The sequence below is a fragment of the Lipotes vexillifer genome, unplaced genomic scaffold (assembly GCF_000442215.2).
Source record: "Lipotes vexillifer unplaced genomic scaffold, Lipotes_vexillifer_v1.1 scaffold472, whole genome shotgun sequence".
Lineage (NCBI taxonomy): Eukaryota > Metazoa > Chordata > Mammalia > Artiodactyla > Lipotidae > Lipotes > Lipotes vexillifer.
Window position 1 is genome coordinate 3,350,040 of NW_006797698.1, and position 16,942 is coordinate 3,366,981.

Below are 16,942 nucleotides of genomic sequence, written 5' to 3' on the forward strand. Positions count from 1 at the left end.
CGGCGGGGACGGGGGACGGACACAGGCGTGAGAACCAGAGGCCAGAGAACAGAAGCTCGGGGAGGAGAGCCGGACGAAACGTCTGGTCTTCGACAGGGTCAACGGCTGCGATCCATCAGGGAGAAAGTCTAGGATGAAAGTCGCTGACTGTGGCAGGTGCCAGGAGAAGGCGCCTCTGAAAATGCAGCTCCAGAGTGGGAGCCGGTTGCAGCCACGTGGAGACGCCCCCTAATGGCTGGGAGAAGGTGCCGGCTCTGCTGCTGCTGGGGCCCCTGGAAACCTGCCTTTCCTGACACCCGGTCTCACAGGAGGACCCAGGACTAGCTCGGACGATGACAACGCGATGACTTATTACCCCATCCGCCGTTACACAACGCAAGTGAGAGACATGAGTGTTCCTTTTTAAATCCTAAGGCCAGTATACAAGCATAACTGTTACAACTTTTATTTGAATACAACATGACAACTATCATGTTTCAACTTCTAAGACAAATCACATATCCTATTCAAAAATAATATACAACCAATGATAATTACAACAGCTGTCTCATAATAAAACTTCTGTGCAATGTCTCACAGTTGAACGTATGAAACCTTGAATTCAAAATCTGATCTGAAGTTCCCACTGCCCTCTTACAGGGGTCCCCTTGGTGATCTCAAGATGACCCCCAACTCCGATCAAGCCCACATGGGACTGAGAAAATACTACACCGATTACTACAGAGAACAGACAAATCCAGACAACCCCAAACCAGGGAGCACTGCTAGTCGGATTCACTTAGAAGGGCTCGCTTGGTTCCTTCAGTGCCAACTCTAATTCTGTTAACTCATTTGAAACTAAAGACCCAAACAACTTCCCAGAGCTGATACAGAGCTTTAAATGAGACATCGTATGTAAAAAGGCCTAGTTCTATGGCTGGTACCTAGTAGGAATTTCCCAGCCAATAGCTCTTTTTCTCCCTTCCTTCTCAAAAAACAATAGTGTAGTAGGAGGTGAAACCATCTAACTCACCTGATCTTGGTCAGAAAATGATTAACCCATTAAATGCAAGGACACTTTTGGTATGTTGAACATTATTCATGCAACATTTGCAAAACCTTCCTTAAAAAGAAAAGTAGAGCAAAACTATAAAACTCCTAGAAGACAACACAGGAGAAAACCTAGATGACCTTGGGTGAGGTGTGACTTTTTAGATACAACACCAAAGGCGGGATCCATGAAAGAAATCATTGATAGGATGCACTTCACTAAAATTAAAAACTTCTGCTCTGGGAAAGACACTGTCAAGAGAATGAGAAAACAAGCCACAGACTGGGAGAAAATATTCGCAGAAGAAACATCTGATAAACAACTGTTAACCAAAATAATACAAAAATTCTTAGGACTCAGTAAGAAAACCACTTGATTAAAAAATGCGCCAAAGCCCTCACCAAAGATATTCAGATGGCAAATAAGCATATGAGAAGATGCTCCACATTATGTCACCATCAGGAAAATGCAAATTAAAATAACGAGACACTACTACACACCTATTAGAGTGGCCAAAATCCAGAACACTGACAACACCAAATGCTGGTGAGAAGGTGGGGCAACAGGAACTCTCAATCACTACTGATGGGAAGGCAACATGGTGCAGCCACTCTGGAAGACAGATTGGTGGTTTCCTACAGAACACTCTTACCAAGCAATTCAGCCATTAATGTGCTGCTTCGTATTTACCTAAAGGAGCTGAAAACTAATGTCCACACAAAAACCTGCACACAGATCTTTATGGCATCTTTTTTCCTAATTGTCAAAACCTGGAAGCAACCAAGATGTCCCTCGGAGTGAATGGATAAATAAACTGCGGTCCATCCAGACCACGGAATACTATTTAGTACTAAAAAGAAATGAGCCATCAAGCCATGAAAAGACATGGAGGAAACTTAAAGGCATATTATTAAGTGAAAGAAGCCACCCTGAAAAGGCTATACTGTGTGATTCCAACTATGACATCCTGGAAAAGGCAAAACTAAGGAGACAGTGAAAAGTTTTAAGGGGCTGCGAGGAGCTTGGTGGAGTTCGGGGTGGGGAAGTAAGTATGCAGACCCCAGAGGATTTTTAAGGCAGTGTACTACTCTGTGCGGTACTGCAGTGATGGATACACGTTATTATACACTTGTCCAAACCCACAAGATGTACACCACCAAGAGTGAACCCTCATGTCAACCATGGACTTTGGTGATTATGATGTGTTAATGGAGGTCTGGTTGTAACAAATGTACTACGCTGGTGGGGGATATTGATGACGGGGGAGTCTGTGTATGTGCTGGGGCAGGGAGTATATAGGAAATCTCTATACCTTCCTCTCCATTTTGCTGTGAACCTACAACTGCTTAAAAAAAAAAAGTCTTAAAAAAATCAAAACAATAAAAGTAGAGGCTCACTTTTGATCTTTATATTTTGCTCATGAAATAACTTGCATTTTATAATCTAGAAAACATGAGTAAACAAAAAGCTAGTACTGAATATCAAATACTATATTTGCTTATTTTTCTTAATTGAAAATTAGGCTATTTTGATAATTATTGCTACCTGAATAATGGATACGTCAATAAGTAGATTTTACATTTATACCTGTTACTGTAAAAATGGAAAGTGTATCAATAACTGGTTCTTCTTTGTGAACAAAATATCTGGCCCCAGACCTTCAGACTTTAATAGAATACTTCTGATTCATGGGCTCTGCTCTGTGGTTGGAAGGCAGGGGCCTAATTCACAGCTAAATCCTCAGCACCAAACACAGTGTCCCGGCACACTGCAGGGCTTCAGAAAGACTGGGGAAATGATGATTGCAAATATTTTGGGGACACGTCTGAATCACTGATGACACATAAAAAAAAAACCAAACCCAGGACTTCCCTGGTGGCGCAGTGGTTAAGAATCTGCCTGCCAATGCAGGGGACACGGGTTCGAGCCCTGGTCCGGGAAGATCTCACATGCCACAGAGTAACTAAGCCCGTGCACCACAACTACTGAGCCCGTGTGCCACAACTACTGAAGCCTGTGTGCCCGAAGCCTGTGCTCTACAACAAGAGAAGCCACCGAAATGAGAAGCCCGTGCATCCCAACGAAGAGTACCCCCCGCTCGCTGCAACTAGAGAAAGCCCGCGTGCTGCCAAAAATAAATAAATAGATTTATTAAAAAAACAAAAAACAAAAAAACCCCAAACCCACCCAGCCCATCAGCATACAGAACTACAAAGAAGCATGCTAGAACATGTTAATTACATGTCATTTCATTTTCTCCCAGCACAGTAACAGTACTGAGAAAAATGGGGAGGGGGGAGGCACACCATTTACGTTATGTATAAAACTTAAGAGAAATTATTCAAACAGGCGATAAAAACTGTAAAACGGATGGCTTGGAAAGTGAAGAAGCAAGGACCCACCATCCTGGGGTAGGATGTGAGCACATGTATTTAAACCTTCACGGTTTGTTTTATGAGTTCTCCCACTTCCTAAAGACTAGCAGAGCTTTGAAATTAGTAGGTCCTCAAACTTATACTAAACGAGGGAACATAGCTGCTTTCTCCTTGAGATCAATCTTTGTCCTTCTAATTATATATAGAAATATGCTAATTCAACTCATTCCCTCAAACACACATACAATTTTATAATCATGAGAAATTTTGGATGCCATTAAGTATGGAATTTTCTCCTATGAGCATCTTAGGAATTAGGATACAATTTTTATTCTTGGTACTTGAACAACTAATTAATAAGTCTTTTCAATCCTAAAAATCCAAATACAAGCACTCAAAGCTTTAAGTACTGTCCAAGTTATAACTGAATCTTAAGTCCATTAGAATACAGATTCTTCCTATTTTAATTACTATGTGCCTTCCAGTGGGATGACTCGAGCATCACTGGTATAAACTGCTTTAGGAAGCGTGAAGGTGACCCTAACCTCTTACTATTTAGCAGGTGCCGTGCAGACTGACTGGTTCGTCCACATAAACGAGCTTTACCTGTGAAGGACCGAATTTCAGCTCTCAGTTTCAGCACAATGCTTTTATAGGGACATTTATTCAATGATCTAGCCTGGTGCTTGCACGTATTTCATTTCCAAGCATTTTCGTTCACTTTAAAACAAGGAAATACAGTATTACATTTGATCATTATCTACACGATGCATATTTTTCAAATTGAGGACTGCAATCCATTAACGTGTGGGCCATGAAATCAGCTTAGTAAGTGGTAACCGGAACTCTTCAAAGGAGTGAAAAAGAGAAGAGCTCACAGAACGTAAGTATTGCTCAGCGCATCTTTTTTTTTTTTTTTTTTTTTTTTTTTTTGTGGTCCGCGGGCCTCTCTGTTGTGGCCTCTCCCACTGCGGAGCACAGGCTCCGGACACGCAGGCCCAGCAGCCATGGCTCACGGGCCCAGCCGCTCCGCGGCATGTGGGATCTTCCCGGACCGGGGCACGAACCCGTGTCCCCTGCATCGGCAGGCGGACTCCCAACCACTGCGCCACCAGGGAAGCCCTGCTCAGCGCATCTTTAATTCAGTTATGTCTATGTACGTACAGTTAACCTACAAAATGTATTTCTTACTGTAGAAACAATTCAAGAAGCACAGAGTGACATTACACAGTGACATGACTATTTCACACAGTTAATCTATAAGTGCATGTGGATGTTTGAGGGGACTCCCAAGTTCTGGTTCCACAACTCACAGCCTGTGTGAGCTTGGGCAGACTCCTTAACTTCTCTGCCTATAATTATCTGCAATTATAACACAGATAGACATATATATAATGGGGACAATAACAGTACCTATAAAGGTTGGTGGGAGGTATAGATGAGTTATGTAAATAAACTGTTTAGAAGGGTACCAGACACACAGCAAGTATTTGCTACTATTCATATTAACACTTCAACAAAGGTTATCAGATGTCCTCGAAATTCCTAACATGCTACTTAAATAAAACAACAAAAAACTTCTCAGGGGGAAATGTCAAAGCTAGTGTGTAAGTCAAAATGAAGTAAAGCAATGTTGCCTGAAAATGTCACAATACCGTTGGACAACGTAACACGAGGGGTACTTTCCAAATTCCCACCGAAGTGGGCCCATCATCAGAAGACAGGGAACCTGGTATTCTGACGGACCTGGGGATCCAGACAGAAGCAGTTGTAAAAGTTCAGATTTTCTGTGAAATTTCATTTGTTCTTAAAGTTCATCTGGATCTTTCATTCCACCACCAAATACACGTAATAGAATGCTCTAAAATACCACCTTGGAAACCGTTTCTCACCCTAGTGAGTGGGTGAGCTGCTGTTTTATCGAATCCACTGAGGTTGGAAACCTGCTGCGGCGGAGCTCTCCCTGCACACCAGCATCCCAGCATCTCTCTCCTGTCCTGGTGCCGCAGCATCATCAGGACCCAGCCTAACAACAGACAGGCAGATACAGACAGCAAGTCATTTTCACTCCTGAGATGACCGGGATGCTGGTGGTACAGGAAACATCTTCAGGCCACCGAGGGTGGAAATCTAGACACGGACCTTCATCTGGGGAGACAGAATGACACGTCACATGCAGATGACAGGTCTCTCCCACTCCTGGTGAGGATGCTGCTTCAGTAAAGGACGCACTGTTCTACCACACACGCTGTCACTTTCGTTTCAATGAAATGTTTCAACTCACAGTTCCCACAATTCTGTTCAACTAATGTGCAGATTTCCCTCCTGTGTGGCCACGGTTTGCCCTGTAGTTGGTGAGTGCTAGACCCTGAAATAATATCTGCTAAGTCAGCAGATTTTGAAAGTTACCACATCACTAAGTGAACAAGATCCTTCATCTAATCTGGGTTTTCAAGGCTTTTCATTACTTTTTTTCCACTAATACAAATAAATTATCTTAAGTTCAAAAATTCTGACCAGGGGACTTCCCTGGTGGCACAGTGGTTAAGAATCCGCCTGCCAATCCAGGGCACACGGGTTCGAGTCCTGGTCCGGGAAGATCCCACATGCCGTGAAGCAACTAAGCCCGTGCGCCACAACTACTGAGCCTGCGCTCTAGAGCCCACGAGCCACAACTACTGAAGCCCGCGCACCTAGAGCCCACGTGCTCCGCAACACATAGCACCCGCCGCTCGCCGCAACTAGAGAAAGCCCGCGTGCAACAACAAAGACCCAATGCAGCCCAAACCAAATAAAATTTTTAAAAAATTCTGACCAGCAGCTCCCTCTAGCTAAATGAATTTTCAAGACACTTCCCACTTCACTACAAATTGGTTCAAAAAGAATAAACAGTCCCACTTCTACACTCCATCTGATTTGAAGCTTTCACGCTTTGAATACAGTTTACCAATTTATTCACCTTACCGAAGGTACGAGAGCAATCTGGCGGCACCCTCTTTTAGGCGCCTGGATAGTGGTTCTGGCCACGCGGGGTCGTGAAGAGCCAGAGGCACCTACCGCTGCTGGGGGTCAGCACCCAGCCCCACCCCGTGCACACATGCAGTGCGGACTTGATAAAAAGCATCCTGCGGAAAATGTCCTTACTAGCTACGACAACAGCAAGTAGTCAAGAGGCTTATAAATATCCGGGAAAGGGTATGTATGAGGAGGTGCACAATACACAAAAGTGTGTTTAAACCTGGGCTTTAGCACCTATCAAGGATAAATAGATTAAATTCAGTCTCTCAATTATTTGAGTGTGTCTTCTGAGTTCATGAAAATGTACCATTTGCTAACCTCCAATAAGGGAGTTTTTGTCTTTTTGGGGGGGCGGGGGCGGTGGTGGTTACAAAATCGTGCTCCCTGCTCTGACTGAGAACAATCTGGCCATACCTGTAACATGGGGAAGAGTCTGGTAAAACCTGTAACAGCCTCACCTAAGAAAATGATTCTGAAACTGACCTAAGCTTCTAGCATTTTTCACTTGTGTGGTTTTTTTTTTTTTCAGCTGAACTGGTCCTAGTCATGATGTTTCTTTTTAGTTGCAAAAACTTGTAGTCAGTTTCCTTCATAATCCGCACAACTTGTTTTTATGGTCACTATAAAAGTAGTGGCTTTTTAGGTTACTGTTCAGGGGCAGAAGAGACAAAAGCAGCTCATTTCACTTCTACAATAATTAAATCTCATATTTTAAATAAGAATAAAGAACATCCTACATACTGAGATTGGTACAGATTTCTATCAATATACTACTTGCGACTGGGGCAGTACCCTCATCTTTACAGTCAAGCTCAAGTTTGGTGGGAGAAGCCTCAGAGAAATGTCTGTCAAAATTCTTGATTTCACATAATTTACTTCATTAACTTGTGTATATTTTCTCAAGGAAGGTTTCCAAGCTTATGCTTCAAACAGCTTACTTTGAAAACCATCAAATCATGCTCCCAGTTGAAAATATAGTATTTTTTAAAAGAACATCAAAATCACAAAATGCAGATTTCCTCCACAGTTTAACAAGAACTCACTTCTATAAAAAATGGGCACTTTAGAAGACTTGAGCTTCACAAACATGATCCAATTTTTACAATAAAATTTAGAGATCAAAACTTTGCAAATAAATCAACTTCTGCAAAGTACTACTGTATAAATGCAACGAACTATAGAAAGCAGCACATTTAGGACTAATTTTTTTCAGATCACACACCCCGAGTATGCACTTACACTCACTTAGTCTACACTAGACGGCCAACAAAACACACAAATCTGCCTCTGCATTTTGGGGGGGAAAACTCTCTTTTTAATGTAAAACTGCTGCCAAGGGAGTCATCTGAATGTGTTTTAAAATCATTTTTTACAACTATTAAGGGAATCCACTGTCCTAGTTAGACACACACTCACTCACCTATAAATCTACCATAAAAAGCAACAGTGTATATTCATCTTGCACCACATCCATCCTTTAGAATTAAACGGTATAACATATGGTTTGTTGGTTAGAACCTTGAATTTTTTTTTTTTTTTTTTTTGCGGTGCGCGGGCCTCTCCCTGTTGTGGCCTCTCCCATTGCAGAGCACAGGCTCCGGACGCGCAGGCTCAGCGGCCATGGCTCACGGGCCCAGCCGCTCCGCAGCACGTGGGATCTTCCCGGACCGGGGCACGAACCCGCATCCCCTGCCATCGGCGGGCGGACTCTCAACCACTGCGCCACCAGGGAAGCCCAGAACCTTGAATTCTTTAATCACAGACTGTTTCCATAAATCAGCCTATCAAAAGAAAATTTCTCATTTATAATTTATTATAGGTTAAATCTCAGAATTAACAGAACTTCCCCAAATTGGTTTGCTTTACTGAAATCTCATTTTTATGGGTAGAAGGTTGGAAGAACGAGGACACGACAAAGAGCCGGCACCCACACCAGCCACTTTCCAGTGAGAAGTGCCACAGACCAGCACCGAGCACACAGCCCGCCCGAGTTTCAGTATTTTCTGAGCTTAAGGGGATGAGATGGGACGTGTAGTGAAGGGCTGGCGAGGACGGAGAGCGGAGCCCACTCCTGCCTGCCGTGGTGACGCCAACACCCGCTGGGGACAGACTGCAGTCAGGGAGCCATGACAAATCCTGAACACAAGGCAACAGGAGCTGGTGACAGAACCAAACAAGGGCGGGATGAAGACAGGGCATTTTGAAGGAGGAACTAATAATACTCGGTAGTCACTGACTACGGAACATCACAGTCTCGGAGAGAAGGCTCGAGACAGAGAAGCTGGATGTGGCTTGGGGAGCAAATGAGATCAGTCTGGGGAGCTTGTGATGGTGGGGAGGGCAGGTGGGCCACGGGGACGCCCTGCGGGCAGGCAGAGAGGCCACTGGGGCTCAGCTGGGAGGCAACCAGCTACCAGCGAGAACTGTCAGAACCGCTCCGGCCAAAACAGAACTGAAAAACCCCACAGCAAAGTGGGCTAGAACAGAGAATCCGGTCCCAGAGGTACTTCCTGCGCGTCCATTTAGAGAAGAAGACATAACCGGAAGAGCAAAGTATTCTCCACAGAAGCTAAGGCCAAGAGATGACTCAAGTAAAAAGGGTGAGAACCTGGTCCAGAAGCGTGGAAAACACTGCATGGTACATCCCCTCCTTAAACGGGCCAAAACGCTCTAGAAAACAGGCCTGGTTACACTTTGCAAACGTATCATGCGAACAGTGTTCACACTCTGGAAATCACTGAGCCCGAGACATGCAGGGGAACCCATTTAAAATAACAGGAAAGAATCTAACAGAACCTGAATGAGGAGAAACCAAGTCTGAGTTTCAATGGACTGAAGTGCTTTGAAAACTCTGGCAGTTTAGACTTTAAAAATGTTGAAACATCTTTGTAGTTTAACATTACCAACCAGCATTTCCCAGGTTTAAAAAGTACTTTCAACGTATGGCACCTCCAAGAAAATGTGGACCATGTGTGCTGTGATCCTGCTGTTTGTTGGTCCTCAGTAGTGAGGACGGATTAATGCTGGTCCATATGCTTAAAAAAATTTCTTAGAGATTTCCTGTGATAGCATTTAGGGTTTATATTTAGACCAGGAATAAACGGAAGCAGGAACCATTTCCAGACAACTACACGTCTAACTCCGTACTCATGAGGATCCCGATCTCCGCGGCACTTCCCACACTGCTCCCCAGAACACGGGTGTTTGCAGATGCTCATCAACGCTCCACTGAAGAGGGAAGAAGTGAACGCAGCCGTTCACTCCAGACCACACGCCCCTACTGCGTGGCATATGCCATTTTTCACATTTCTGATTCTAAAATCAGTATGTGCTCTACAAAACAAAACATACTCTTTAACATGGTAGTAGGGTTTTCTTCCCCCGAAGGCTATTATTAAACTAAGGGTACACCTTACATACATACACAAGTACATACACACACATATCCTGTAAGATACGCATTCTCTGTAAAATAGATGTCTCCCTATAAGACCCTCAATGCACATTAACGTATTAAAAGCCCCTCAATATGCAACCTAGCATTTCCTAAATGTATTTACTCACAGATCTTCCCTTCCACTCCAATATCTTACCTGTCACAGAACACAGGTGGGCAAATACTACTCTAGGCAAATCAAAAATTACTGAAAATGCAGGGAGTGGTAAAGCTGAGCTCCTTTATTATAAAAAATAATAGTGACTAAACAAAGCTTCATAATGTCAAGTGATGACAGGCGTGACAGGCTTCACCATAAATGCCCCAGTTAAACTGCAGACACTCAAAAACAAAACACACAACATCCTGCACGGGACAAAGGCACCAACACACAGGACACTTGCAAAGGTACCACTGAGGAGTAACGGCGGCAAAACTGCTCATCAGGCCAAGTGTCTTCAGCACCCCTAAGCCCTCCCTTCTGACTTTTGGGTCCCCTGTGGGTAGACATAATCACCCCCTGGTTTCAGGAGTCTCTATCTGATGACTGACTAGTGAACCATTCCTGCACCGAGTGTCCAAGGCTACCTTCACCCTGGGAAGTGAAGGAAAGACTTCTGTCCAAAATGAGGCATTTATTTGCAAGAAGCAGAAAGCTGAGGGGGAACAGCTCCAAAGCCGCCAAAGTGGATCCAGCCCAGTCTCTGGCACATTCTAAGTGCTGAGGAATAGCGGTTATTACCACAGGCAAGATGATTCTGTAAGACTGGAGAAGTCAGAAGAAATCACTCTTGGACTTTTTTCTTCTCCACCCTCCCCCAAACTGAAGTCCCCTAGTTCCCAAAGACAAACTCAGGGCTCGGGGAGGGGAAAGGCCTCCAGCCCTCATGCCTGGGCCTCCAGCTGGGACTGAAGTCTGCAGTCTCCTGTTTCTCAGCCTCATCCACGATTTCAAACCTTTCCTTCCAGTCTGACCAGAGCAGGCCTCCCTCCCCACTGCAGGAAGGGGGCTCTGAGCTCCCTGGCTTTTCTCCCACGTCCTGACTTACGGAAGCTGCCCAGGCACACTTAACTATGTTAGCTAATAGGGGACACGTTCTGTGCACCTGTTTTCTCAGATGGCCGAAAAGTATCCCTAATTTGTGTCATTTAGAATACGTTTCTTAAATCAATAGTAACATTTCAATGTTCCAGGCTACAGCACAAAATGTGTCGAAAGAATTTATTTTTTTCTAATTTTTAGCAAATTTACATTCTTAGGCATAATGACGACAGGTTTAAACATCCATCTACTATTGCTAGGAGTTGTAAAGTTAGCAAAAAAGGACAGGAAGTTCACAGCATCTCTAAGAAAAGGAAACTTCCACGCTAAAGACAATTCACTAGTACATAATCCACTGCTGTAATTCAACAAAATAACAAAACATAAATGAGGTTCATGAGATTAAGAGTTTCATGGAGGGTGTGAAACTTGCAGGGACCTAAAGCAGCTGAAGGATTAAGATGGGGGGATGGGAAGATGAGCTGCAAGGAGAACCTGAGGGCTGAGAGTCAGATATTTACCCTACGTGTCAACACACCTGGCAAGGGACCTGCAAATAAAGCAAACACCAGAGTGATTCCAGCACTGAACTGAGTGAGCAGAAACATCTCGCTCGGAAGCAGGCTCACTGCTTCTATTCTCTTTTGTCTTCATAAGCTAACCCACCGCATTATAAATACATGAGTGCTATAGAAAGTTGGACGAAAAAATAAAAACCAAAAGAATAAACTAAAAATAACCCATAATTCCACTATTCAGAGATAATCACTACAAACATTTTGGCTTATTATCCTTTAAAAAATGTACATACACACTAAAAAGAAAAATTTAAGCATTACATATACTGTTTTACAGCATGTTTTTGTCTCACTGAATACAGAATTACAGAAATGCAAAGATTTATCTAAAAATGCTGAGATCATAATCCTTAATAGCAAAACCTGAAAACAAATGCTCAATAAGAAAGCATTAAATAGTGTACCCATGACAGAATATTAATCAATCATTTTTTTGTATTTTCTTAGACTAAATCCTTAAAAGTAGATTAGCTATTTCTAAGTGTATAAATACATACATACACATATATATATATTTGTTTACGTAGTTCTCTCAGAAAAATCACTCTTTTTCAGGCAATGAATGAATGGACTCATTTCTCCATACCCTCACCCGAAGTGGCTTATTTTTCAATCTATGCCCAAGTTTTGAAAAACAGTATCTCACTGATTTACTTTTCCAAGAGTACTGCTAGTAAAGCTGAAATTTTTGCCGTTTCTTGATCCTTCTTTTAAAAATTACCAGTTTGCTCATTTTTTCCCCCCACGGGGGAGGGGAGGGCATCGTCTTTACCTTGGTTTTTATAAGCCCTCTTTTTATAGTAAGCAAAGTAAATTTACTTGTTAAGTTACAATATTTCTTTCAGTGTGTCATTTGCTTTTTAATTCTGTTTATGGAATTTTAACCTGCAGAAGTTTAATTATTCTAAAGTAATGAAAAGAGCCTTTTCCTTTACAGTTCCTACTTTTGGTGTTATGCTGAGAGGGTTGCTCCATCCTGAGATCATTTGTATTATCTTTTGGTTCTTAAAAACTTCGGTGGGGGGCTTCCCTGGTGGCGCAGTGGTTAAGAATCCGCCTGCCAATGCAGGGGACATGGGTTAGAGCCCTGGTCCGAGAAGATCCCACATGCCGCGGAGCAACTAAGCCCGTGCGCCACAACTACTGAGCCTGCGCTCTAGAGCCCGCGAGCCACGACTACTGAGCCCACGCGCCTAGAGCCTGTGCTCTGCAACAAGAGAAGCCACAACAATGAGAAGCCTGAGCACCGCAATGAAGACCCAATGCAGCCATAAATAAATATATTAAAAAGATAAAAACTTGGGTGGGGGGGGATATTTTAAAAACACACACGTTCATCATCCTAAAATTACAACCATCTTTACTACTTTATAAATATTTTCACTAATACATACACATTTTCAGCACACATTTCATGCAATCTGTTTTCCAAAGTATTTTCTGACATAGGCCTTTTTTAAAAATCGTAGCTTGTTAGATATGAACAGTCTTAAATGGTTTCATAAATTTAAGGCCAGTGAGTCACATCACACCAACTTAACAATAGTCCCAAAGTTCCAGAACTGTCCCTTTCTATCCCATCAGTGCCCAATTACTCCCATTCAATGTCCCCCAGTTACTAAAAGACCAAGAAGAATAAGCTCATTCCTGGTAGGCGACCCAGCTCTGCATAATGAATTCGGTCCTAATTATCAATGATAAGATACCAATCTTGAAAGCATTTCAATTTTGCTCTCTTCTCCTCTTCCACCTTCATATAAGTTAGACACTTTGGGAGCATCTGGTTAAAAGCTGGAGCCCTGGAGTCTCCCTGTCATGTTTTAACCCAGGCCTCACCACTCACTAGGCCTCATCTTAACCACCCAAAGCCTCAGCTGCTTCCTCGACGCCGTCAGAGGACTGAAAAACAGCACCACACTCTGCGGGGCCTGATCAAGATTTTAAGTGGGTCGATGACCGTGAACAAAGTGTGAGTTACATGAGCTGCAGCAGGTAGCGCAATGGCACAGGGACACCTGCCCGTCACAAGGTCCCGGCCCTACAGGAGGTCTGTCTATTCCAAAGGAACCACAAGTCTAGTCCAAGGTTAACTGCTAGGACAGTGACCCGGGTGAGGCTCCCACCCCGGATGGAGCATCAGGACCTGAGAGGAGCCTTTCCAAAGCAGCAGGAGTCTGTCGGGCGACAGGAAGGGGACACGATACCCGAGACCGAGGGAGAGCATGAGGAAAGGGCAGCAAGGCCAATTCTGGGAACGGGCGCTGCAGTGATGGGGAAGCTGCCAGGAGACTCTGCTCACTTGATCCCAGAGTCCCAAGGGAAAACACTTAAATGACCACCAAGCCTAGGCTTCACAAGCCTGCTTCCCAAACACGAATAAGATTACGCTTTATAGGATGGTTCCTCAAACGTTGTTAACGTTAGAAGCTATGGCATTCGCATGGAACCCAGACTTTGAGGGCCTGAAGAAAACTTAAGAGTCAATTAAAAACCATCTCACTTTATAAATGAGGAAATAGAGGCTCAGCAAAGTTAAGTTCAAACCAGATCCCATGTCTTCTCTCCCAAGCAACATCTTCTATACCTAAACAAAAATACATGAATAAATTACACACACCTCTTTCAGAAGCTATATCCCTGTGAATAAAAAATTTAAAAGCCATCAAATATAATAATTCTGTTTATAGTGTGCATTATTAAATGGACACATTATAAACAAAGAGCTTAAATCTTTAGTAATAAACCTAAGGTTTTATTTAAATTTGATTTATTCCTCATTTCATGTTCACGACTCAGTTTTGAAAGGCAAACGAAAGAAGAGAATTTGTTGAGAAACTACCTGATATCCCTCCCCCCAAAGAAACAAACAAAGAAAGCAAGGTAAACTTTTAACTGGTCCTTAAGAATGGTACATTCTTTTCTCCAGGCATACCTGAAAGACAAGCTCAAAATTCAGCCAACGGTCCCCAAAAGACATTTTATTCCAGACTCAACTGCTGAGGTAGAAAGCCCATGGCCTTGGAACCTACGCAGGGCCGAAACAGCGAGGAATAAAACACAAACACGCTCCTATGTTGTTTTGGGCCCTAATTTTCAACTTGAAGAATGGCAAGTAACTACTCCTCAATCTAAACCACATTCCTTTGACCTTTCCTTGCTGAAAGAAAGGCATACTATGCCTGCTGGGAAAACTGGGCGTGAACTTCTGATAAAAGGCCCTCAAGGACCCAAGAAAGGTCTCTCCTGTGAGAAAGGTCACTCGGGCTCTAGTACCACCACTGCATTTGCATCATCTCTCCAACAGGGAAGAGCCTTAACTCACCAAACGATTTCACTTCAAAGGTAAGGCTGCAACATTTAACCTGAGGGGAAAGACCTCAATCTTGTTTAAACACACACACACACACATTTTAGAAATCTGTACCCTAAAACTAGCTTTGAAACAACAAAAAAAGCAAATTAAAGTTTCACAACTTGTTTTCTTGGCACTTTCCTGGATTGCCATAGCTGAAGAAAACCTGAGCAGTTTTTCTGTCGGGGCACTGTGTTAGTTCCCGGGGTGCTGTAATAACAATTATAATTAAGCAGGCATTCTTATGCAATGGAAATGCAGTGACTGCTTCTGTAGCCAAAATCGGAGGTGGTCAAACACTCGGTGAGAGTTAGAATTATTCCAGATTTATTCACTCAAAAAACAACTGAGGTACCCATGACAAAGTTCTATGCTATTTACTTTGGGGATGCAAAAATACAGAAGGAATATCTCCTGCCTTCAAGCAATTCAGTCAGAAAAGTATGGGAAGTAAGGCTGCACTGGCAACCCAGACTAAGTTAATTATCTCTAGAAAGTAATATTCAGCAACAGGCAAAGGAGTCGACGGGGCTGTAATATCTAAGCAAACTGCAGAATCAGCCCAGGCATTCACTGGGCTGTTAGTTCCCCGAGGTGGTGGGCAGCAGGAAAGGGGGTGTACCAGCAAGGACCTGAACCGGTGGCCCTAAGACACAGAGGATACTACAAATCGGTAAGAAACCCTACTACTACAGCTAAAGGTGTTTTTTGGTTTTTGTGGGGTTTTTTTGTAACGTAAGTTTTTAAAAGATGACTCCAATGACACAAAAAGTTAAATATTTTTAGACAGTATTTCAGCCACCCCTCTCCAGCTTAATGAGCACTGTCTCAAAACCTCCAAAAATGGGCATAATAGAGTTAAAGCAAGCCAGTCTCCTGTTTGCATGCTTCGGAATTTGAAATGCGATGCAACTATTTCGACTCACCATGGAAAGCAACAAATAGAACGTCGAAGTAAATTTTTTTCTAATATCCAAGAACACTTTTAGATCGAGAAAACGTCATATCCAATTTTTTTTAGACGAAATATTGCTGCTTTTTAAACAACATTCCCTATTTTGCTACACAACCCACAAACGCTCCAGGATTTCGGAAAATTGGGTGGACAGAGTGGCCACAAAATGAAGCGTTAACCTTACAACGGCACACGCTTTTGCAGCGTGTTAAGATATGCCGAGGTCCTAGAAGCTGGGGTCGTAAAGTGAATTTAGTTTCCTTCTGTGACTCCGACGAGTGCATTTTCAAAACTGCGTGACTACTCCACTCCTAACTTGGACTGTTTTAATGCCCCTACGGGGAAGGACAATTACACAGAGCAAATAAATACGAGTTAAGTTAACTGCAATTCCCCATTTGCACCCTCACCACTAACCCCAACTGCGAACTACGAGCAACAACAGGGATCCAATCGGAAAACAGGATCCTATTTTTGGCAGAGAGCTCGTTAAAGGGAGAAAACCCCGAACTTTGGGGGATTAGTCTCAAGGAATGCTCACCAATTGTTTCTCCCCGAAGCAGCACTCGGCCTACAGCACACCCGGGCGGAGGCAGGGGTGCGCCGGGCGACCCCTGCACGCGGGCGGCGGCCGGCGCCCGGGTTACCTGCGGGGTCAGCGCGCGCTCCCGCCGGGCGCGGGACCGGGGGCGCGCCGAGGCGGCGGAGCAGGCCGGGCCCGACTCGCGGGCGCTCGGCCGGCGCCGGGGGGCTCCGTCCCGTTTGGCCGCCGCACTCGCATCCCTGCGCGCCTCCCCGGCCCGCTCCCCCAAGAGAACAGGGCAAAGGGGCGACTATTACCCAGTAATAGCGCCCCGCACAGTCGCAACAATGCGGGCGAGGAACCCGGGAGCCGCGGGCAGGGAACCGGAAAGCAGAGAGCCCGGCTCCGCGGCTCCTTCAGCGCGCGAGCCCAGTACTTTACTTGAGAGAACGAGTCCGGGGCAAGCGACGCTCGGGGTAGAAGTGATCCCGAGGGGGCGGGGGAGAGAGGGCACGGGTCCGGGCGCCCCGCGGGGGTCGCCGCCCGAGGAGAGGCGAGGTTCGCACGCCCGGCCACCCGGGGCCGCCCGCCGACCCGGCTCCGCGGCCCGAGCCCGGTTGCGCTGGGAAAGGG

General features: G+C 44.4%; 2 protein-coding genes across 3 annotated transcripts in view; one reads left to right on the forward strand and one right to left on the reverse strand.

The window, feature by feature from the left end:
- Positions 1–16,942, reverse strand: part of CUL1 (cullin 1) — a 111,242-nt gene that overhangs the window by 93,596 nt on the left and 704 nt on the right. The gene's annotated exons all lie outside the window — the stretch shown is intronic.
- The window catches only part of LOC103078635 (collagen alpha-1(I) chain-like), a 19,809-nt gene continuing 3,210 nt past the window's right edge, over positions 344–16,942 (forward strand). Inside the window, exons 1-3 of the mRNA XM_007469883.1 lie at positions 344–379; positions 13,309–13,448; positions 16,347–16,920. Of these exons, the coding sequence (XP_007469945.1) occupies positions 344–379; positions 13,309–13,448; positions 16,347–16,920 (750 nt within the window). The remainder of the gene's footprint in view (positions 380–13,308; positions 13,449–16,346; positions 16,921–16,942) is intronic.